The 22641-nt window shown below is 40.3% G+C and overlaps 1 protein-coding gene across 17 annotated transcripts in view; it reads left to right on the top strand.

Moving 5' to 3' along the window:
• Positions 1-22641, top strand: part of KIF16B (kinesin family member 16B) — a 321124-nt gene that overhangs the window by 204384 nt on the left and 94099 nt on the right. For 7 of the 17 annotated variants that reach the window (XM_058287585.2, XM_058287584.2, XM_058287583.2 and 4 more), the window contains 4 exons: positions 2646-2804; positions 4777-4873; positions 5620-5670; positions 22102-22224. In XM_058287585.2, coding sequence (XP_058143568.1) covers positions 2646-2804; positions 4777-4873; positions 5620-5670; positions 22102-22224 — 430 coding nt within the window. Of the gene's footprint in view, positions 1-2645; positions 2805-4776; positions 4874-5619; positions 5671-6707; positions 9068-22101; positions 22225-22641 lie in introns of those variants that run through there. The other 10 variants (XM_058287591.2, XM_058287589.2, XM_058287594.2 and 7 more) reach the window with 5 other exon arrangements.

Here is a 22641-nt window from a genome sequence, read left to right as displayed (position 1 = left end):
AAATCTTGGTGCATTGTCTTGCCAGAAAGCTCAGGCAAACATCCTTTTCAAATGAACTGCTTGTAGACTGGTTTATATTTACCGTCAATCTCTGGTAATTCCCTCAGGCAAAACAGAGCAAGAAAATAACAATCAAAAACCCTAGTGCTCTTACTTCAGAGAAATAAGTTGGAGGTTTAAGAAAATGGTTGCAGGTATATTATGTAAATGAAATTGCTGGACAAAGCTACAGCCCCAGGGAATGTAGAGTAGTGGAGGGCACGCTCTCAATTTGTCCTGCAGTGTACAGTGAGAGTGAAGCCCAGGCTTTTGTGTGCTGCTCCACTCCCTGGGCATTTCGTATTAACAGTCTCTAAACAGGGAAGTAGGATTGCAATTTCCCTGGAAGTGATTTGCTTTGTCAGCATTCTTCCAGAAGTCCTGCGAAGGAGGCTTTCAGCTCTGTGCATTTTGGTGGAATAGACTTTCTAAGACCTAGTTCAGGTGACACATTGTGAGTTCTTTGCCCAGGCTGTGATGCTGATAACAGATTTCTGTCGATGTTTCTGTTGTGTTTTATTTTCTTTTCCGAGTTCTCATGACTAAACCAGCATCTGCCATGCAGCCTGACTTGGCCATTCATGAAATCCACAAGTGTGGAATATTAAATTCACTTGGGCCCAGATTAGACAGAAGGCATTGAATCTGGCTCTCCTTTTGGCTTTCTGTTACTTCCTGGAAAAGGGTTAACCCATTTTGCAGCCACCTAGTTTTCTACCACTTGCCCAATGCACTTTCCCTGTAATTGGAAAAGTTCTCTGTTACCACAGCAGGGAATTTCCTGCCCCTGCCTGGGGTCAGAACAGGGGTAAACTGCAAAAATCCAGAGTTAGTCATATTTTCTTTTCAGAGCTCTTTGATAATAACAGCAACAGTAACAACAATTTTGGTGATGATGCCAATGATGAAGGATAACTCTATACCCAGAGGCCGGGTTCAGCGCTATATGTGCATTATCATTTACTCCTCAAATGAGAGCGCCATCACCTCAGTTTACAGATGAGGACGTGGAAGCCTGCCACGGTTATGTAACCGCTGAAGTCCAGTGCCATGCAGTTAGAAAGTGGCAGAGCTGCAGTTCAAATCCAGGTCTTCTTACCACCCAACTTTTACCCACTTGCCCTCTCATGCCTTGACCACATAGCTGTCACATGTGCAGGTCAGTTCTCTCAGTGTGCTGCGATTGCTGTGACCCTTTCCCAGATGCCATATGTGCCCCTTTCCTGAGATCCTGCTCAGCCTTCAGGATTCACTTGCCCCAGCCCTTAAGTCCTTGTCTGGACAATCCCAACAGGCATTTTCTTAGTTAGAAACATTGGAAACTACCTACCTACATCTGGCTTGTTTGCCTTCTCATCTCTGAGAACGCATTAATGCTGTTCCCTGAGTCTTTGCCTGCCACCTGGGCTCATCACATTCTTTTTTCATATGTACGTCCTTCTCCTTGAAAATATTTGGTCTGCAAATTGATGCTCAGTAAGGGCTGCCTAGTCATTACCCAGACTAAGGGCTGAACTAAGCCAGGTTGTGTCTTCTGTGGAACCCGTGAGTGCTTACCTCATAACCCCATAGTCACATTTCTGAGAGTCAAGATTTGGCTTTCATTTTCAGGATATACCAGTCCATTTGCTGCTGGGAGCACTGTGGTATGACAGCATCTGAATCTAGAATCTCTGGTTAATGGAGCTGAAAGGATTTAGAAACACGAGTTGACTCTCATTTGTTACATGAAGAAATTGAGACCCAGATATAAATAACTTGCCCAAGTTGACATAACAAGTGGGCTGCAGCCGTAGCTGAATCTTGTGTTCCTTGGGACCAAATTTACTGGCAGGCTTTGCCATGCTAGCCTGATGCCTTGGGATTCAAGGGTGCCTGGCCAGTGGAAGAATGGTCTTATACATACTTGAGTTCAAATTAGATGTATTGTTTATCACTGGAGATAAATTTTGGGTTCTACAGTTTTTGGCTTATTTTAATTTCTTATGCCAGTCAGCTTGCTTTCTCAGATCTGTTTCTCCCACTTCCCCTTTCCCTTTCCTCTGCTGATGAGCTAAGTGGATTTATGGCTTAGCACCTTTGTTCATATTGTTTTTGTATCTGGAGAACCTTCCACCATCATCTCCAAGTGTCTAGATTTGAAGATTCAACTTAGAACTGCCTTGACTGTGAAGATCCTACTAGATTGGTGATTGTTAAAAACTCTTTAAAGCATTGATCTCTTTTGTTGAATAGAAATATTTAGTGGAATCCCAATAGATGGTCAACAATCCAGTGTTTGGTTGAAACAGGGATAGGGAGTTTAGAATCCTGCACATGGCACCTCTGAGGACTTCCTTGCAGCACGGTGGGAATATCTTTGCCCTTGGTGATAAAACTCTCCAACTATTGGTGCCTGTAGTACTAGTTCTGAACTCCTCTTGTGACCCATCATCACAACATACCTTGTCCTCTAGGGATATGGCAGCTGTTCCACTAGAAGATAAAGCTGTTTGTACATAGGGTTTTTGTCTGAATCCCTCATGGTTTCTGGAACAATGTTTCATAAAACAAAGGTGCTCAGCAAATACTGTTAAAGAATACATTCGTGGCTTCCATCTCTGTAGATTAGAACATGAAATCCAGCAGCTGAAGCAGAAGATCTGTGAGGTCGATAGTGTTCAGAAGGGGCACCGTGGGACCCTGGAGGGGAGGGCTTCTTCCTCCGGCTTGCCACCCAGCGCTGAAAAACCTCAGACTCACCTGGTCCCTCTCATGGATGCCAGGTACTCAACGTTAAATTGTACCATGCCTGCACTTCTAATGTGATCTAACAGTGCTTGGTGTTGACCAGATAGCATGTGGAGGGATCTAGCAATGCAACAGAAATTAATCTGTGTGCCTGAGATGTGCTCAGTCTTCACCAGCTGCTGCCTGGCGATAGCTAGGTGAAGTATAATTTGAAGGTCATCAGAGATCTGAGAACTGAACAGCCAAATCTAAGGGATTTGTTTGTGTGAGAAGTTGTTTGTGTGAGAAGAAAGAAGTAAAAGGTTCAGGGAAATCAACTTATCCAGAAAGTGGTGATAAAAGGTCAGGTTAGGAAGAACAAAGAAGTAGAATTAATTGAATCATACCAAGAAGGACCTTGTGCTGACAGTTAATTTGCATAAGACATTGAATACAAATAGATGAAGTCTGTTATAAAAACAGTACTAATGCATTCAGAATGATCATGAACAACATAAATATGTATCTGATATTACTTTAGTAAAATGATTTTCAACTTGGGTAGCCTTTCGAGTTGCTCTGTGGCTTAGAGCTCTCTGACAAATCAACTTAATTGTTCTTTACCTATTAAAAGTGATTATATTATTTTCCTCAACCCCATCTATGTCATAGGGACTCTTAAATTTGGCCATCTTGAGCCCTAGATATTAGGAGATATGTATTTGGATATCAAAATGTAATAAGAATGGTCTGAGCCTCTGTATCCCTTTAAATCTAGGTCTGTGTCTTCCATGGAAGTAGTTTAAATTTAAGTAAAAGTCAAGGGAGGTGATTAATTTGTAAATACCTTTGTCTCCAGTTTAGTTGCACATGGTTTTGTTTCTAATAAAAGTAAGAACTACGCTTTATTACCCTAAATCCATTCTTCTGGGGTAATTTACTTAAAGTAGTAATCTCTTCATCTGGCATTTCAGAAAAGCATTTAGCTTTGGTAAGTAGTACAGAAAGGTTTATAGGATTTTCTTGTGCTTCAAGGGATAAAGAATTTTTTTTAATGTGCTAAGAGGTAAACACAGAAAAAGTTTAATTTAAAATAACCCACCTAATCAGTCTGTAGAATTGGGGGAGGAGAGGGTCTAGAACTAAGGAAGACTTCCATTTGGACAGACTGAGCCATTAGAAAGATCGTACATGGGGTTAAAGTTCTCTCTCTGGTCCCTCTGAGTAGAATGGCCGAAAGCCAAACTGGAGATTAAGCTGAAATCCACTTAATGGTTAAGGCTGATGGGTGTACTTCATGTAATTTCACCTGCATTCTATTCGGTACCAGGTAAACATTTGGTAGCTGCCTGGAAGTTACCTGTTTCTGGCGTTCATTATGTCTTGGCCCTATACCAGGCATTTTGGAAGGTAGAGATGGTTAAGATATGGTCTCTACTGACCAGGTTCAGGTAACCAAATTGGAGAAACAGGCCAGGCCAGGAACAGTGCAAGGTATTGTTTGTTTGCTCTTAATAATGAAGATTAATAGTGAATGAATCCACCTTATTTATTTATTTATTTATTTATTTATTTATTTTGAATCCTCTTAAGTGACCTTGTGATGTGAGAAATACCTGTGAGCATTTTCTGGGTGAGGAAACTGAGGCTTGACAAGTGGAGTGTTTGGTCTCAGAGTAAAGCCTGAGACCGTGGAGCCACAATCTGTGATTCCTGCCTGCCCTGCAGTGCGGGGTCCACCAAGAAAATCCGGGAAAGCTTGGAGTAGAATCTCTTCGTTTCCCATCCACTTTTAAGAATTATGTTATACATTAAATTTTCTCTGGTTTGGGGGAAACCTGGATCGTGAACATGCCACATGTTCTAGGTTTCTTAAAAAGAAGGAAAATGTTTAAGGTACCATGTTGTTGTTAGTGTTTGGCATTTTGAATGAGAGAGTTTGCTGTTACGAAGGGTGCAGTAGAGAGAAAGAAGCTCAGATATAGTTAAAAGGGTTCAAAGTGTCCCCCCTCCCCCTGTCATTTCAAGGATCAATGCTTACATTGAAGAGGAAGTCCAGAGACGTCTTCAGGGTTTGCATCGTGTGATTGGCGATGACAGCAGTACACCTGCAGACATGACAAAGGTAAGCCAAAGAAGCGAAACAGAGCAGTAATTCATTTTAAAGATGACCTTTAAAGTAAGTGGTGGTGGAGGGGGGGTTTCAGTATTGTTTCTTGTGAAAAATTCAAATGTTACTCCAAAATACAGTTTTATTATGGACCATTCAAGAAAAAATATTAAGTGTTACTTGGGTACTTGGGTGGAGCATAACAGTTTACACATTATATTAATTCGAAAGTAACTTTATTTAAAATTTTTTACTCCTGGGAAAATCCTTAAGTGAATATAGATTTTCCTAAAATGCTTTCTTTACTTTGTTTGATTTAGAAAAATTCTGTATTTTTCTTTCTCCCTAAATACAACCATTTTCCATAAAGTATTTAATTTACTTTGTAAATTACCCAAAGTGGACATATACATTTTACTTTTGAGAAGACACATATTTGTGACAAAATGATCTTTATCAACAAAGACGTTTTATTTCTGTCCTTCAAATTAAGGATTGTCCTAAGGAAATCTTGCTGTTGGTAATTTCATTTTGGAATTTTAAGATTAGAAATAAATGGTTCGATTCTTTTACAAGCAGATGGATTAATAGAGCCATGTTTATCTTGGGAATATGAATTCTATAGAAGGGTGACATTGTTGAATGACAAGTATATTTCTTCAGAATTTTGTTTCCATAAATATTTCTTCTAATCAAATCAGCTCTTTTCCTCTATGAAAATGCTATAATTTAATGTAGAGGCCTCTTTATTTTCTTTTCAGGATAATGAGAAACTTCACAATGGCACCATTCAACGTAAGCTAAAATACGAGGTAGGTAATGATTTTTCAGATTGATAGGGTTGTCTTAAATTATGGCATGCTCATGTGATTCAATTTTCTTAATGTTTAGTTGCATAATTAGAATTTTGAAGTCCCAGTGAGATTAATGGCTAATAGAAAAGGCAAGCTATTATGTGGACTTAAAATTAAACGGAATCCTGCAGGTTGAAAGTGCTTTGACTTGACTTGAATGGCATGTAGCTGTGGTGGAGGTCCTTTGCCTTCTTACTCATTTGTAACAGTATTCGTTCCCTTGGTCTGTATTTAAAAAGCAGAATTCTATAATCAGAATCAGATATGGGGTTTGGAAATGAAACTGAGTACTTCTCAATGTTTGAAAAACCCTGCTTGTTTTATAGACTACAAGTTGGCAGTAGTACAAAGGAAATACTCTTGACTGATTAACTTATTTCTCTGGTGGGTTGTCAAACCAAAGTTTATTTGGACCTATGATTTGTAAGGTTTTTCTTGTGTTTTCCTCTTTCGAGAGGCATGTCCTTCCCATACATTCCTAAATTAAAAAAAAAACAAAACAGAAAACCCTACTACTAAATGGTAAAAATCTTGCAGATGGTGTCCATACATTGCTGAACAGAGAGCATGAGAGTGAGGGCTCCACAGAAGACCTCACTGGCATTGACATGGCTACCTCCCTTCCTGCCAATCACCCAGTAATGACATTATCTAAAGATCTTAGAATTTATTTTAGAGGAAATGAAATATTGGACCAAGAAATGATACTGTGGGTCAATGTCGTATCATGTATCATCACCAAAATGCTCACCAATTTACAAGGTATTAATATATAATTTTGGAAATTGGTCTTCTTCATGTGAATCAGGTTACCTGTTCTTTTTTTATTTTTCTTAAATCATGTATCAATCATTATGAATGGCTTAGTGTTTCGATTTAACCTCTGAATTAACCCACAAAATGAAACCAATGACTACAAGAATCATCATAGGCAAAAGAATTACAAATGGTGATCCTACATCCCCATTTCAACTTTTCTTTGACATCTTGAACAGAAAAGGCAATCATGGCTTGCCTCGTTTATGCCCAAAGATGCTACTGGTGCTTCCAATGTCATTGGTGAGGAGAGGATGGAAGTGGGTCAAAACGAGCACTGGAGCCTTCCCACGACATGGAGCATCACAGACCCTGACACCTCCTCCTCGGCATCGCAAGAGAGGGCCTGTCGGCACTTACCACAAGGAGTGGTTCAGGACAGTCATTTTCCTGAGCTTGCTGGCTGTTTTGAACAAAAGTGCTTTAATATACCTAAACTCTCCTCTCATTTTCTTGAAGAAAGCTACACCAGCAATGCAGAACATTTTCAGGATGTGTCAGAAAATTTCAATCAGAAAGGCGTACAGAGATTGGGCAGTGGGTCCAGCAGGATTTTACTACAACATACTTCGCAGGAAGTGTCCATAAATAATGGAAGTAAGAAGTCCAGCAAGTTGCTTTGCCTTGTTCTCTCTGAAAGTGTTTCTAGTGAGGAGTGTGCATCCAACAAGGCTCATCAGAGTGTCATTACCTCAGAGTCTCATAGTGAGCAGCAAGCTGAAAAAGTGATCTCTCCAGACTCCCCGATGAATGTCAGGACAGAAGTAAACCACGGATTGGGATATTTGTACCACAAGTTGTCAGACCTTTATAGAGAGACCAGTAGTCACCTGCTAGAGGCCAGCACTAAAGTGATGACCCGGGCCAAACACGTGGGTGGCCCGTGGGCCCCGCGTGGTCTCACCTCCCCCATAACAGCTTTCGTCAGAAGCCTGCCACTTCCTAGACCCTTCGCCCTGGACAGATGCTTGATGCCACTCATGATGTCATCAGAATCTCCTTCTGTTCCCGAAGCTCAGGTTGGCAGCAGTAGCTGCGAAGAGGCAGAGAGCCTCAGGCCAGCCAAGAGCACCGTGCCTTATGGGGCCCCTACCGTCACTGCCACGGGTTTACCCGGTTCCTCACTAAGCTCGGTTGTCCAGCTGGGATGTGGAGATGCTGGAAAGAGCTCTGTCTTTAAGCAGACCCTTGTGCAATTCCCAGACCAAATGGTGAGACTTCAGGAGTGCCCTTTTAAAGCCTTTCTTGAGCATGTGACTTGTTCTCTGCCAGAACTTTCGGATGACATCAGTGAAGTCAAAGGCATTTACTGGCTTGCTGTTGCTAACTGCACAGATCTTGACCCCCAGCCAGCGTGTTTGCTCCTGCTTCATTCAACTTTATATGCTCTCATTCTGTCAGATAATCACCTGGGCTCACTGGGCATTTTCCATGCTCTGCCGCTGTCTGGACTAAAGGAGATTCAGATTGGCTTTGGCGGACAAAGCATTCGATTTCTGGGCTCCACAAAGGGTCTCTTGCTCACCGTATTTAGTTACAACAAAAACCTCTCTCAACAGCTCTGCTCTGACCTCCTGCGTGTCTTGCTGACAGAGTCTGACGCTGCTGCCTGCACTGATCATCCTTTGCTCAAGCAAGACCTTGTTCAGCTTTCTCTTGATTGGAAGGCAGAAATCACTGATTTAGTTTTGGCAAATGGAGTTCGGTTGTCATCCAAATTCCAGAATACTTTGGTTGACATTATTTACTTTCTTCATGGAAATATGGATGCCAGTGTTCCCTCTCTGGCAGAGGTGCAGTTATTGCTCTACACGACAGTCAGAGTCGAGGGTGACATAGACCAAGGCGGTTGCCAGTCACTAGTCCTTCTGAATACCCACATTGCACTTGTCAGGGGAGATGGCATTTTTTATCCTCCCACCAGGCCTTTAAACATATCTCCTCCACGTGCACAATTTGATGTGCTCAAGTGCCGTGCTTTAAGGGAATTCAGGTGTGTTGTTGTTCCAGACAAGAAAAGTGTATCAACAGTAGAACTTGTTTTCTTACAAAAACCCAACCTTGCATCTGATTCCAGAAAGAGTCCTTTGGGACACTCTCAAGAAACTCAAAATGTCCACTTGCTCACCACCCCACCATGCCTTCCTGGTCATCAGAATGGGACCCCTGAGGTCTGGAAACTAACTTTTAATTCACAAGACGAGGCTCTTTGGCTAATCTCACATTTAACAAGACTCTAGGGAGGAGGCTTCTAAAAAGACAGTACTACTTTTTGAGATCCTTAATAAAATGAACATTATGAGAACAGGCAAGGAAATAGGACTCTCTCAGTGTAGCTAATCATTATGTAAAGGAAAATGCAGACCTCTAAAATTGAAAATGTAAATATTTTAAATATATACAATAAATTAAAGGTGCTTTAGGCAAAGCACGGGTAAATATCTTTAACACCCCCTTGTTTTGTTCTCTTGAAACTCACTGTTATAAATTTGGATCTGTCTCATTGTTTGCCCAGGTGATTAAAGCCTTTTTGATTGTGTTTGGCTTCGTGTTGATTTATTGTACAGTGGCTTGGAGTCTGTGCCTGCTGGATTCCAGCATGCTAATCTGTGCTGCCTGAAAAAATGCCCAGTGTGACAGTGACCTTTATTGACATCCTCCATTTTAACTGTGATTAGGACAGCTTTGTAGCAGAGCATATTAATGCTACATGGAGCTCCTATGAGACCCAGGGATTTAGAATGGCCTCCTATCACTGAAAAACATGGACTGAACACAGAAGTGCCTACTCTGCAAAGTCTTCTTCATCAATGAATTGCCTTTTCCTTCGTCCTCATATCATTCTTTTTTTTCAAAAAAAGGCTTTTCTTTTTCTCCCCCTGAGATGGCCCCCTCATCTGTCTGCTCATTGTTTCTGTTTATTGTCTGCTTGCTGTGTCTGCTCGTTTGCTCACTGCGTCTACTCGTCTTCTTTCTGTGCCTGCTTAGTGTGTCTGCTCATTGTCTCTGCTCATCTTCTTTAGGAGACACCAGGAACCACACCCAGAACCTCCCATGTGGGAGGTGGGCGCCCAACTGCTTAAGCCACATCTGCTCCTCTCGTGTCATTCTTGACTATTCCTTGCCAACTGATGTGATTTCAACTCTTTACTGGTTGGTTTACTTTGAGTCCATTACTCCCCCCAACTCAAAGAATTCATTTCTTTCCCTTAGCTATTGCAGGTCTACTCTAGAGCGGCCCTTCATCTCCAAGTCTCACTCTTTCTAATGACTTCTTTTTGGTTTCATGTAAAATATAGTCACTTCAGAATGCATTCAACACTTTTCACAGGCTGCCCTCCCTCTTGCCTCTTACCCAGCCTGTCATTCACAACCTCTGAAGGACATATTCAGCTGACCCCAGTTAGTTGGTTTGGTGGCCTCCCTTTGAGATGAGTGCACACTCACATCTGCCTTGCATTATTTCTTCTCTCTTCCTGAAGTATCTTCTGGTCTCTAGTTCCCTTCCTGTAAGGCTTACCTCTGTTCTTTTCAAGATCTCTCTCTCCTCTGACTGTTCCCTCTTTATCTATCTCTGTTCAACAATCCTATAAGGAATCAAGTTACACCTTTTGTATTTATTTTTTATTTGGTCTGACCCTGGGTTACTCTGCCAGTGCTCTCCTGTTTCTCGGGCATGTGTGTTTCATTAAATTCCAAAGTCTCAGAAGGAAGGAGATGGCCCTTTTTATTCATTCTCCTTCCACTTCCAGCCATGGTCATGCTCAGCTCTCGGTAGACAATCGTTGAATGTTGTGCACAGTTGAGTCAACCGTACTGTCGTGCCATTCATTTTAGCCCTGGCATGGAAGAGCCATTCTTCTATTCTGGTCAAATCTTTGGATAAATGGACGTAGTTAGTTCTTCCTTTCTGTTCCTAATGAATGACAAGGATTGTGGCAAAGCATAGCACACCCAGAAACTTAACCTTCTCCCTTTGGCCAGGAGTTACAGATCTTTTCCCTTACACCCGTCAGAACTAATAACAAGCTACTTAACTTGTTCTACATTTTCTTCACGAATTTTCCCCTACCCAATTTTTGGGGAAGTGAACAGAAAATGGAGAAAGGCCGGAAATCAGAGAATGAGCTACGATCCCCAAACTGAGGGCTACAGCCTTGGTTACTTTGGCCCAGAGGATGGCAATTGAATTCAGATGTTCGCAGGTTGAGCATGTTTTTGTCACTTCTAAACTCCCTCCCTCCCCCATATGTGCACACACTATTGCTTTACCCCTGAAGGTTCTGAGTCTGTGTTTGTCATCATTAAAATTGATTCACTTCTTGGCTGGTAGGTCTTATTTTGTCATGAGAAAAATTTCTAAGCTTCACCATTTTAGTCTTCTAATACCAATACTATTTCTCCTAATTTATTTTCACATTTTTCCACTTTTTTCAGCTATTATGTTTTGCATTACTTTTTCAGTCGTCCTATTCAGTACTTTTCTATATATATCTTTGATAAGAAAAAGAGAATTAATGATCACATAGACCAGAGAGTGGAATGTAAGATAACAGCAGAAGAATGCCATGGTTGCAAAAAGGAAGCAATTCAGAAAAGTGCATAATTTCAACAAAGAGTAATAAATATTAAACAGACTTGCTTGAGCTCATGGTAGTAACAAAACACAATTCCACTGTGTTATAAATCATAGTCTTTAGTATTTTTTTCATAGGTGGAGCATGCAGCAAATTTGAGTAATGTATAGAAATCACAGTATTCATGAGAACATCTTCAGTCTGCTTTATGATCCAGGGAGGCCACATTAAGGATTAGATTCAGATCACACCATGCAATGGAGGCAGCCTAAGGCATTCAGAGTTTACATATCACCTAAGCACACTTCTCATTCGAAATAAATATGGTTCTCAAGTGTGAGAGTTTGATTTGCTGTTCACAAAGTAAATGTTAAGGTTACTGTAATGTCTGTAGAAGTTCAATCCTGGCGGGTTTCTCTCTGAATATACTGACTTACTCTCCAGTAGTTTTAAACACGAGACTGCTGTAGTGAAGCAGTTGTGAACATTTAAGTATTTTACTGAAGGTAACATTTTCTCAGTTGTAATGAGTTTCTGAATCAGAAAAAATAAGTACATATACACTTAGTTATAAGGCATTTTGCATTGTTGCTGTAGAGGCATAAACATTTACAATGTGGGACTTAATGCATTCTAGACAATACCTCTTTGAATACTTTTGAAATAATGATTTCATCTGAATTTGATTAAAATCCATTTTGCTCACAGCTGCCTGTTTTAAAGACTTGTGGTTGGCAGGGTGAATTTATTTAGTCTTTGTTGAAAAACATTTCAAAGCAGTTTGTCTCCTTGTTTGCATTACTAGAAAAAATTGTGTGCATCCCTTTGGAGGAGAATACTTAAGCCTTACAACAGTAGTAATTACAGTAATTTTTGTTTACATGCTTTCCCCAGATGATTTAAAGCTTTGTATGGTAAATAGATTAGAGCATTTATTAATGCTTCTTTGATAGTCTAGCAGTCTTATTGGATAGACCATTTTCTAATGAGGCCATTTTGTTAATTTAGTTACACAGCTAACTGCCTCATTCCTTCATATATCTCTTATGATGGATGTTATATCAGTCAGCTATTACCAAATAACAAAACAACCCCCAAAGTCCCGGTGGCATACAAGCAGAAGCTTTTATTTTTCACTGATGGTTTACAAGTAGATTGAGGTGGCTTTGTGGTAGGCTCAGCTGGGATTGCTCTACCCCATATCTTATTTTGGAATCTGTACTGAAGGGACAGTGGCCATCAGGCTGATGACAGAAGCACTGAATGACAAGCCTAATCATGCAAGCTTCTGCCTGTCATGTCTGCTACCATCCTCTTGGCCAACACAAGTCACATGACCGAGCCTAAAGTCAAGGTTAGAGGATATAAATTCCAACCACAAAGAGGCTATGGCATGACTATGAATATATGATAACTACTACAGGAGGAGAGAAGGCTTGGGATCAGTAGTTCAGTCTACCGCAAATTTATTATATCAGGGGTCCCAAGGCTCTCTGAAGATGTCACTTGGGTAAAACATGTAAGACTTCCCCTAATGGAAACATTTGGGTGTCAGAAAGAAGGTAAGTCATGGGGCCTTTAAAATTACCTACTTGCATTTGCTTATCAATTCAGGCTCTGCTTAAACACCTTCATGAATGGGCTAATCACTGTTTACCTCTGAAGCAGTGTATTCATTGGGGACTGCTCTCATTGTCAGACCATTCTTTCCGTAATCTTCCTTACTGTGATCTTTGTCTGAGTGCCTGATGGTCCATGTCCCTGTCTTTGTTTGCCTAAATGCCTATCACAAGTACCACTAATTGGTTTTTTGCTTAATAACAGGAATGTATGGAATGTATGGGGTCATAGTTTTGAGGTACAAAGAGGTCCAAGATCAAGATGTTGGCAAAACTTGCTTTCTCCCAGAGTCTCTATGTTTTGGTGTTGGCTGCAGCAGTCCTTGGGCTCCCATCACATGGTGAGGTCCTCTCCTTTTTGACTTCTGTGACTTCCAGGGTTTCTCTAATGTGGATTAAACCCTACCTTCATCGGAAAGCGGACATGCCTCAACTGATAGAATGTCCATCTACCATATGGGAGGGTGGGTCCAGGGTTCGATACCCAGGGCCTCCTGACCCATGTGGTGAGCTGGCCCACCCACAGAGCTGCCATGTGCAAGGAGTGCTGTGCCCCACGTGGGGCTGCCCCATGTGCAAGGAGTGTGTCCTGCAAGGATTGTTGCCCCGCGTGAAACAAGTGCAGCTCGCCCAGGAGTGGTGCCGCACACAAGGAGAGCTGACACAGCAAGATGACACAACAAATAAGAGATGCAGTTTCCCGGTGCTGCCAAGGGTACAAGTGGACACAGAAGAACACACAGCGAGTGGACACAGAGAGCAGACAACTGGGGGTGGGGGGGGTGGGGCAAAGGGGAGAGAAATATATAAATCTTTTTAAAAAACAAACAAAACAACAAAAAACTTACCCTTATCCATTTGAACCACACCTTAACTGAAAATGTCATCTCCAAAAGGTTTTATTTACAGTAGGTTCTCACCCACAAGAATGTGATCCACCCCACTGCAAGGTATTAATAATAGGCTGTTATATGGGAATACTGTATTTTATCTCTGATGGTTTCATAAACCCACAATTTCTTTCTAATAAAGTTGAAAAAAAAAAGACATGTCAGAATTAGGGTACATGATTCAATCTACCACAGCACCCTTCTGTAGCAGAACAGAACAAGTATTTTACCCAATCACAACCCTTTAAAGAAGACATTTATCATATTTCTTACCTCCTTTCATTTTTCTTCTTTCATTCTAGTGCTCCTCATTCCTTCTATTGTTCCCCCCACCCCCAGGGTATCTGAATTTTTATTGTGTAGTCAAAATCCCTGGGATTATCTTTCTTCGAAAGGTCAAAGTTTTCTCTTTTTAGCCACGATTCATTTTGATATGAAACTGTTATCACTAACTATGATCCCTAGCATGCATTTGGGATATTTTTCCATATTCCCCTATTATTAACACAGTATATCTGTCATTAATGCAAGAATATTACAGTATTGTTGTAATCTGTAGTTCATAGGTTACGTTAATCATATTTTCCCAATCTTCTCCACATTCCCATACCTTGCAATAGTGACATACATCTGACCACCACCACTCAATCTCTTGTTGAGGATGCACCCTCTTAATTTGTTAAAAACCTCCTTTATGAGGAGTGGAACTGAACAATCCAGTTGGTAGGGGGAGAGAACTTTACTGTAAATGCCCTTCCCACCTTTTCTTTTAATATGAGTTAAAATCTTTTGGTCGTTGAAGATTCAGTAAATACAATGATGACAATAATCCTAACATGTATATCGTAGTTTATAATGTACAGAGTTCTTTCTTGTGCATAGCTTCTGATCTCCACAATGGTCCTCCTGGAAAGGATAGATGGTTGTCATCACTATCCATTTCATAGGTAGGAATTCAGACTTAGAAATGGTCACTTAGTTGAGTATTGGGACTTCATACTCTAGGATATATATGTTCTTTCTACCATGCCAAAGCCACCTCCCAGTCACTGTTTTTTTGTTTGTTTTTAAATTGATTTTTTTTTTCATAGGAATGCTAGGAGTGAATATTTGAAAAAATTTTAAGGTGATTCACTTATACTGAGTATTAATATTTTTCCTGGAATTTTTATGTATTAAAAATTATTTTTCTCTCTACAATTTGGTTTTTCAAGGGTAGCCTTATAAGTTTCTTTACATTGTTGTTGCCTGATACAGAACTTATGTCTCTTTTTTGCTCTCTGCATTTTTAGCTCCAATAGAAGAAAAGCTGAGTAGTTATTGAGAGAATATGGTACAGATTAACCTCAAATGCCTGATTTTGCTCCTTTTAGCTGGAAGGTTAAACAGTATGCTCTCCAGGAACCCTGAGAAAGGGAACTCCCCCTTCCCCACTTCTTTATTTTTCCGTCGACCTTAGAATTCTGCACAGTTTGAATCAAAACTAGGGCTTAGCAAAAATCTGTGAGTAAAAATGCATGGTAATTTTCCTAATTAATTGTAGACATTATAGAACTAGAAGGGGAACACCTAATTTTCCCTCCTGAGGGTCCTAAACTGTCTGTAGTCATGTTTGGTAACAAGGGCTACTGAGCAGTTGTTGCCATGTCAATCAGTCAGTCATGCTAGACCTAATATTTAGTCTCTTTTAAATCATCTTTTTACTATGAGTTGTCCAGATGATGACCATTAAATGAAATAATTAGAAAGATCTTTCAAGATCTAGAGAAAGATGACAATATTTTTAATAGTTTCAAGTGTGAATGTTCATCAGAGGTCTAGTATCTCACAACCTTGAAACAATGTTGGTCAACTCAGATCCAAATAATCTATACAGCAGGAGTCATGGATTCATGGCTACGCCATGTTAAGCCTTCCAAATGTACCCCCAGACCACTAACCACAGGGAATTCCACAAAAGTCTGTGTTTCACACAGTTTGTCATTTTCTAGGTAATTTATTCCTATTGTTATATTAAAATAAAAGCAGTACTCCTTTATTTGAAAACCTGTATTTCTGTTCCTGATGTGAGTTTTCTGAACTCGGCATTAAAATGAAATAAGGTGTTCGCATAGTGTTTTCATGTCAGGATTTTGTTAAACCTTGACCTTCACAGTTAAAATCAGGGTGTATCTGAAGCATGTGTGGCCACATGTAGCAAAACTATTCAGCTGTATTTGCTAAGACTTCCAAGGAAGCATGGTATTAAGACAAGGCCCCTTCACAGCAGAAGCAGGCTTCCCCTTCTAGAGATGAATATAAATATGTCTTGGTTATTTACCTTACTCATACTCATGGAAATTACCTTTATTCTGTGTTCTTATAACATGGTTCCTATTTGAGAATGGAACGGATCCCTACCACCTCACCTGCTTCAAACCCCCATTTCAAAGTACTGGGACTTGGGAGGTGCTTGATAAATATTCACTCTAATTAGAACTGTCATTATGATGCGTGTTGAAAGAAGGAGGCATTAGAGATATGTGCTGTGCTAGAAACAGAGAAAGGAGTGTTAGTGATTTTGTTAAATCTGATAAAACCCAGATTTGCATGTATTTTAGAAGCAGAGTTTGTATATTGCCCTGGGAGATTAGACAGCAGTCCTCACATATGACCTTGTCATGTCCAAAGAGTACACCAAATTTAACTGTTATTAATTATGTTTTTGGGGAAATTTATGACTCCCTTTAGAATTGGACCATTCTGCAGTGTTTGCAGTGATCCGGGTACATGTTAATGCCACTTCCTGATAATTTCCTTAATTTGCCTATTTTGAAGGAGACAGCCCAAGGAGAATGAGAAGATTCTAATATGAATATTTAAAATGTAGCCTGTTTCTTCTGGTTGAGACCCTGCAGTGTAAAAATAACATATTTGTTGACACAAGGTCTTTATTTCATTAAAAGCAACCAGCAAATGTTCCTTTGTATTTTATTGTAAAGATAATGCTTATTATGCATGAAATACATTCAACTTACTAATTATATACCTTTCCATGACCTTTTATTTCTTAATGGAACCATTCCACAATGCATTTAAAAACTCCCTAAAGATGTCTTATGTATTTAACTGTGGCATCTACTTCAGAGAAGGGCTTCCAAACATACAGCCTATCATGTTTCTTAACCTCCTAATACACGTTACCAACTTCCTCTTCCAAGTCTAAGAATCTTCTTTGCCACATATGGGGAAACAGATTCCAGAATAAGTAATGCCTACAATGGAAAAGGTCCCATAAATCATGATATCTAATGTGATACACTACATGATCACTTGTCTGGTATAAAATTCAAGATATTTAAGATATAGCTACTTTCATTTGGGTTTCCGTCTACCATATAGGAGGCCTTGGGTTCATGTCCCAGGGCCTCCTTGGGAAGGCAGGCTCACCTGCACGCTGCGGAGAGCTGCTGGCCCCGGCGCCACAGAGAGCCACCAGCCTGCAAGCACCGCGGAGAGCCGACTCAGCAAAGTGACACAACACAAAAAGGGAGACAAGCAAAAACACAGAAGAGCATGCAGTGAATGGACACGGAGAGCAGACAGCAAGCAAAAAGCTGCAAGGGGAGGGGATTAAAAAAAATGAAAAAAATTAAGTAAATGTAGGAGATATTTATGTTAGTTTTCCTTCCTGCACAGCATAACCTTGTTTTTAGGAAAATGTCAGGACCTTTTCACACTGTATCCTAAGAATTCTTTATCTCTTATGAAATTGACTTCATAACAATTTCATAAGAGATAAAGAATTTTTAAAAATTACATTACAGTCATGATTTGATGGATATATATATTTATTTCTCTCTATATATCTATATTTTGAGTCAAATATCTTCAGATCCCTAGGTTGTGTTTCAGTCATTCATTTCTTCAGTTGTTCATTTCCCTATACCCCACACTAAATATTTTATGAAATCAGTGAGATTAAAGTAATTTTGGTCAAGGGTGATAGAGGGGGACTCTGGTGATATTATTAGTCTGAACAAGCTGAATAATTGAGAAATATCCTTCCTGGCAAAGGACGCAATTACACTTTACCATCTGATCCTGATGGGGGCAGTCGCTCTTGTATCCAGTCTAGAATCATTTATTGGGGCCATGTGCAGGGTCCAGTATGCAGAGGGCTGTCCCAGATTTAGGCAAGCTACACAAACATAAGATCCAATCTCTCCCAGATAATTGCTCCCTACTTCATTCAGTGAAATTATCCAAGGCAGGGATCTTTTTCTCTAAAAGATATATGAGCCTGAACATCAAGCAACTTTCTTTTCATTAGGGGTCGATTTCACAATTATACATTCTTGGAAATAGAGATCTTTTTAGTTGTAAAGTATCCTTGTAGTAACCAGACCATCTCTTAGGGTCTTATACTTTGAAAGTTGAGTTGGAAAAAGAGAAAGTACGGTATAAAACTAGCAATGGCTAGTTTTGTAATATAACAAATCTAGAATGATAAAAGCAAATCTTTGTTCAAAATTTAATGGAGTTGGGGAAACTAAAGGTCTTAGAATGTTAAAGATACTTTGTAAAAGTTTCTTATTCCCGGGACCTGACTCTGTGTGGCACATAATTGGTGCTCAGAGAAAGATACCAAAATTTGATTGTATATTCTAAGGGTGTTTTTTTTAAAAAAGCATTGGATAGTTAAAGTTAAGTCGCTATTGCTTAACTAGCAATATACCTGGGCAGTTTTTTTTTTTTAAGATTTATTTTTTATTATTTATTTCTCTCCCCTTCCCCCCTCCCACCCCAGCTGTCTGTTCTCTGTGTCCATTTGCTGAGTGTTCTTTTTTTTGTCTGCTTTTGTTGTTGTCAGCGGCACGGGAATCTGTGTCTCTTTTTGTTGGGTCATCTTGCTGCATCACTCTGTATGTGCCGCGCCATTCCTGGGCAGGCTGCACTTTCTTTCGTGCTGGGTGGCTCTCCTTACGGGGCACACTTCCTTGCTCATGGGGCTCCCTTATGCAGGGACAACCCTGTGTGGCACAGCACTCCTTGCACGCATCAGCACTGCACATGGGCCAGCTCCACACGGGTCAAGGAGGCCTGGGGTTTGAACCGTGGACCTCCCATGTAGTAGACGGATGCCCTATCCACTGGGCCAAGTCCGCTTCTCTACCTGGGCAGTTTTGACGACAGCTCTTCCTCAGTAAAATTCATGACACTTAAATAAGCGATTACATAGTTATAGTTGTTCTCAGTTCCAGGGCACAGCTTTCTAATCCTACTATGTTATACTTATCAGGCTGCTTGTTGAGTCTGCTTCTAAACCTAAATTCTACACAACAAGACTGTCTCTCTCACAGTGAGGTTTCTGCCATATAGTTGGAACTTGATAGATATGTCCATTTCCATAGAGGAGGAAACTGCGGTACAGAGACCATAAGTGATAGTTACTCAGAGTCCAAGTCCTAGAGCTAGGATTGAATTCTGAGTCTTCTCTTTTTCTATTTCTGAGTTTCAGAAATGAACAGCACCTGGAATTTCAAGTTCATTTCCTATAGTTGCTTCAGAGAAGCAGATAATGGTAGACTTAAAATTCCAGATGTATTGCACTTTTTGACATTGCCATCTATGCCTTTTTGAGACCAGTAATACACTTGATCTTGAAAGGTTCAAATATGTAACTGGAGATATCCCTAGGCAAAATTGTGGAAAGGTGAAATTTCTCTTTCAGAGGCTTGCCCTCAGCAAATATTTGTGTATGTATCACAAGAATGTGCCTAAAATGACAAAAGCCCAGTAGATAGGTTTGAAAGAAAAAGGGTTTTCTGTTGTTTGAGACATTTTTACTATTACTCTTAAGGAAAAAAAGATTATTTGCCATTCTTCTTTCCTTTCTTTTCTCATTCTCTCTTCTTAGGACCAAGGCTGTAACTGTATAGAGATAGCGCCTGTGGCAGTTTGATATTGTTTATGAAATCCAAAAATAGATACTGGATTATGTTTGTAAACTGGTCTGTCCCTCTGGGCATATTAGATTATATTGAATTCAGAGGTTTTTGCATTCAGAGGTTTCCCATTTTAATTAAATTATGACTAGGGCTTTGATTGGACCATGTTAGTAGGATGTCAAGTCCTACTTGACTCACAGAGGAAAACAACATGGCAGAGAACACAGAGTTAGTTGGAGGTTTGATTCTGGAGTTTTGCAGCTGGAGCCCTGAGAAGCAAACACACAGGAGAAGAACATAGAGGAAGAGAGAAGGCTCTGTTAGACACAGGGCAGAGGCTCTGAGAAGAGAGGCAAGCATTTGCCTGAAAGTTTACAGCTGACTTTGTGCAGAGAAGAGACAAGAGAGAGACAAACCTTAACCCAGAGAGAGACAAGACTTAACCCAGCCTACAGTTGAACTGGAAGAAGTTGGGACCACAGATCCTTATGAAGAAGTGGAAGGCTGAATGTTGGCAGCCATCTTGCTCCAACACACAGCAGTAGACTTTGGTGAGGGAAGTAGCTTACGCTTTATGGCCTTGTGACTGTAAGTTGCTACCTCAAATAAATGCCCTTTATCAAAGCCAACAGATTTCTGGTATTTTGCGTCAGCACCCCTTTGGCTGACTAATAAACAGTGCCTCACTCAGCGGCAGTGTTGCCCTTTTTGTCTGAGGGGTAGACAGTGACCAGGACAGCATCATCCCCTTCTCTTCAGGTTGTCCTGTGCTTCCTATCTCCCACTTCCCAACATGCACACACGTATATACACATACTCTGCAACAGTTTGATTTCCCAAAAGATTGTGTCAGATCAGGAACAGAAATTATGTTCCTACTTAAAGAGCATAATCAGTAAGCATGACATAGAAGAGATCATGGTTGGACCTACAAAGCAATTTTTAACACTAAATATGTTCTTTGAAAATAAAGCCGCTTAATTATTTCTCTGCTGTTTCACCTTTAAATAGATGAATGTAGCTTATGTTTTAGGAATTGTCTACATTTAAAGTAATTTGGAAATGGACTTTCAGTGAATATTACATGCAGTGCACATACTGAGAAACCTCCTTTTAAAAAGAATTTCCAAATGGTTTTTGTTACCAGGGACAACTAAATAGCCATACCATATTGCTGGTGGTCACCATAAACAATTAATAGTTATTGTCTTGAGTGACGAGACACATGGGAAAAAATTAAAATGCTCTAAAAAGACTTTGGTTGCTTTGTATCATTCCAAAATGCTTACACTATCGGCTAGATTGATAGCAGTAATCTCAGACAGATGTGCTTTTCCATCATCCAGATGTCTGTGCGTTCACACGTGCAGCTCGGCTGAGCCATCCAGTTACACCAGGCTGAGGATACAAGGGCCCAGGACCCTTTCTACCTGGGAGGAAGGAACTTACTGTCCACCGTTTCCTTTGTAGTCAAATAAGTGGGTTTCACTGCCTCATGATGGAGTTTCCCTCTTAAATTCTATGTCTCTTTAAAGCTCCATTTATCTCATACAGAGGAAATTATTTTTAAAATTTCACTCTAGCCGTATAGCCCATGGTGAAAAGGTGGACCCTAGATTAGCTTAAGTTCAAGGTCCTAGCTCTACTATTGACCTCCATCAAGTATCCAAATTCTCAGTTCTGGGCTCCTCATCTGATAAATAGGGTTAATAATGTTTAACACCTCATAGAGAGATCATGCAGATTAAATGGAACAGCGCCTATAAACTGTTCATCCAGTTCTTGGTATATAGTAAGAGGTAAATGGTGACCACAATTATTACTATCTTATTATTGCTACTGCTAAAAAAAAAGTTTTCTTATGTTCTCTAAAGCCCTGGGTTAGTGCAAATGAGAAGGATTGTTCAGAGCTTTCCTCCCATTCACACTGGAGACCTCATTTTGAAGATTTATTGTTTTCATAATGCATCTTCCTCAAACCCTCTGGCTTCCCACCGTCCAGACCATAAATATGTGTCAGCGCCAAGTTGCTTATTAATCAGATGGAGCCTAAAGAAAATACTGGGATTTATTTTAATTGTGGTATGAAGAGCTCTCCACAATACACTGGCTTAGAAGTTAAAAAGGAAGTAAATTTGAACAAAATGTCCCAACTTTTGTAGCTTTATGTGTAGTAATCTGATAGTCTATGAAGAAAAAGTTTGATGGTCAAGATTTTAGACAGGAGCCTGGTTTATGCTGAGTTTTGAGAAGTCAGGGTATGTAATCTGTCCCTTTTTCACTTCTAAATTGGAAGGAACTTCAAAGCCAAACAACATTTTGAAGTGCTTTTGCCCTAACTTCCTGGAATGGTCTTGCTAAAGAAATGGTCTTTGTTATGACAGAGACTTAGCATTTTTCTTTCAAAGGAAACCATCATTTTTCTAAATAAACTGTCCTGGTTTGATGCTCCTCTCTCTACTTGAAACACATTTTCTCCCTCCTGTGCGAGCAGGGTATTTGCCGTGGAGTGATCTTGCTTTCTCTTTGTTCTCCCTATCTGATGTGTCTTTGATAGCGGATGGTTTCTCGCTCTTTGGGAGCAAATCCAGATGACCTGAAGGACCCCATTAAAATTAGTATTCCACGCTATGTTCTCTGCGGGCAAGGAAAGGATGAGCACTTCGAATTTGAGGTTAAGGTAAGTGTCCCTTCTTTACCTTTCTGGAGGAATGGGTGTTTGAGGCTAGACAGTGCTTTCTCTGTCTTTTCTGTAAAAGGTGATGAAGCCACATGTGAATATCTTGTCATGTAAGACATTGGTCATGCTGTTGTTCAAACTCGGCATGTGAAACCCTGGACTGTAGAACCTTGAGGGAAGTTGTCCCGTACGACGAGATGGTAGATGGGGAGACAGACAGACGTGAAAGATCCTGTCACTGACCAGCCCAGTTTGCCCAGGGCTTTCCTGGATTAAGCATTGGAAATACTGTTCCCAAGGGAACCCCTGAGTCCCCAGAAAACCAGGACAGTTGGTGACCCTTCCCATGGGATTAAGTTTAGTTCTCTTATCTATAAAATGGGAATAGTAATATTTACATCACTGGAATATCAGTGC

Source organism: Dasypus novemcinctus, chromosome 24 (genome assembly GCF_030445035.2).
Source record: "Dasypus novemcinctus isolate mDasNov1 chromosome 24, mDasNov1.1.hap2, whole genome shotgun sequence".
NCBI classification, from domain to species: domain Eukaryota; kingdom Metazoa; phylum Chordata; class Mammalia; order Cingulata; family Dasypodidae; genus Dasypus; species Dasypus novemcinctus.
The sequence above is the reverse complement of the archived record's forward strand: the minus strand, read 5'-3'. Positions and strand labels throughout refer to the sequence as shown.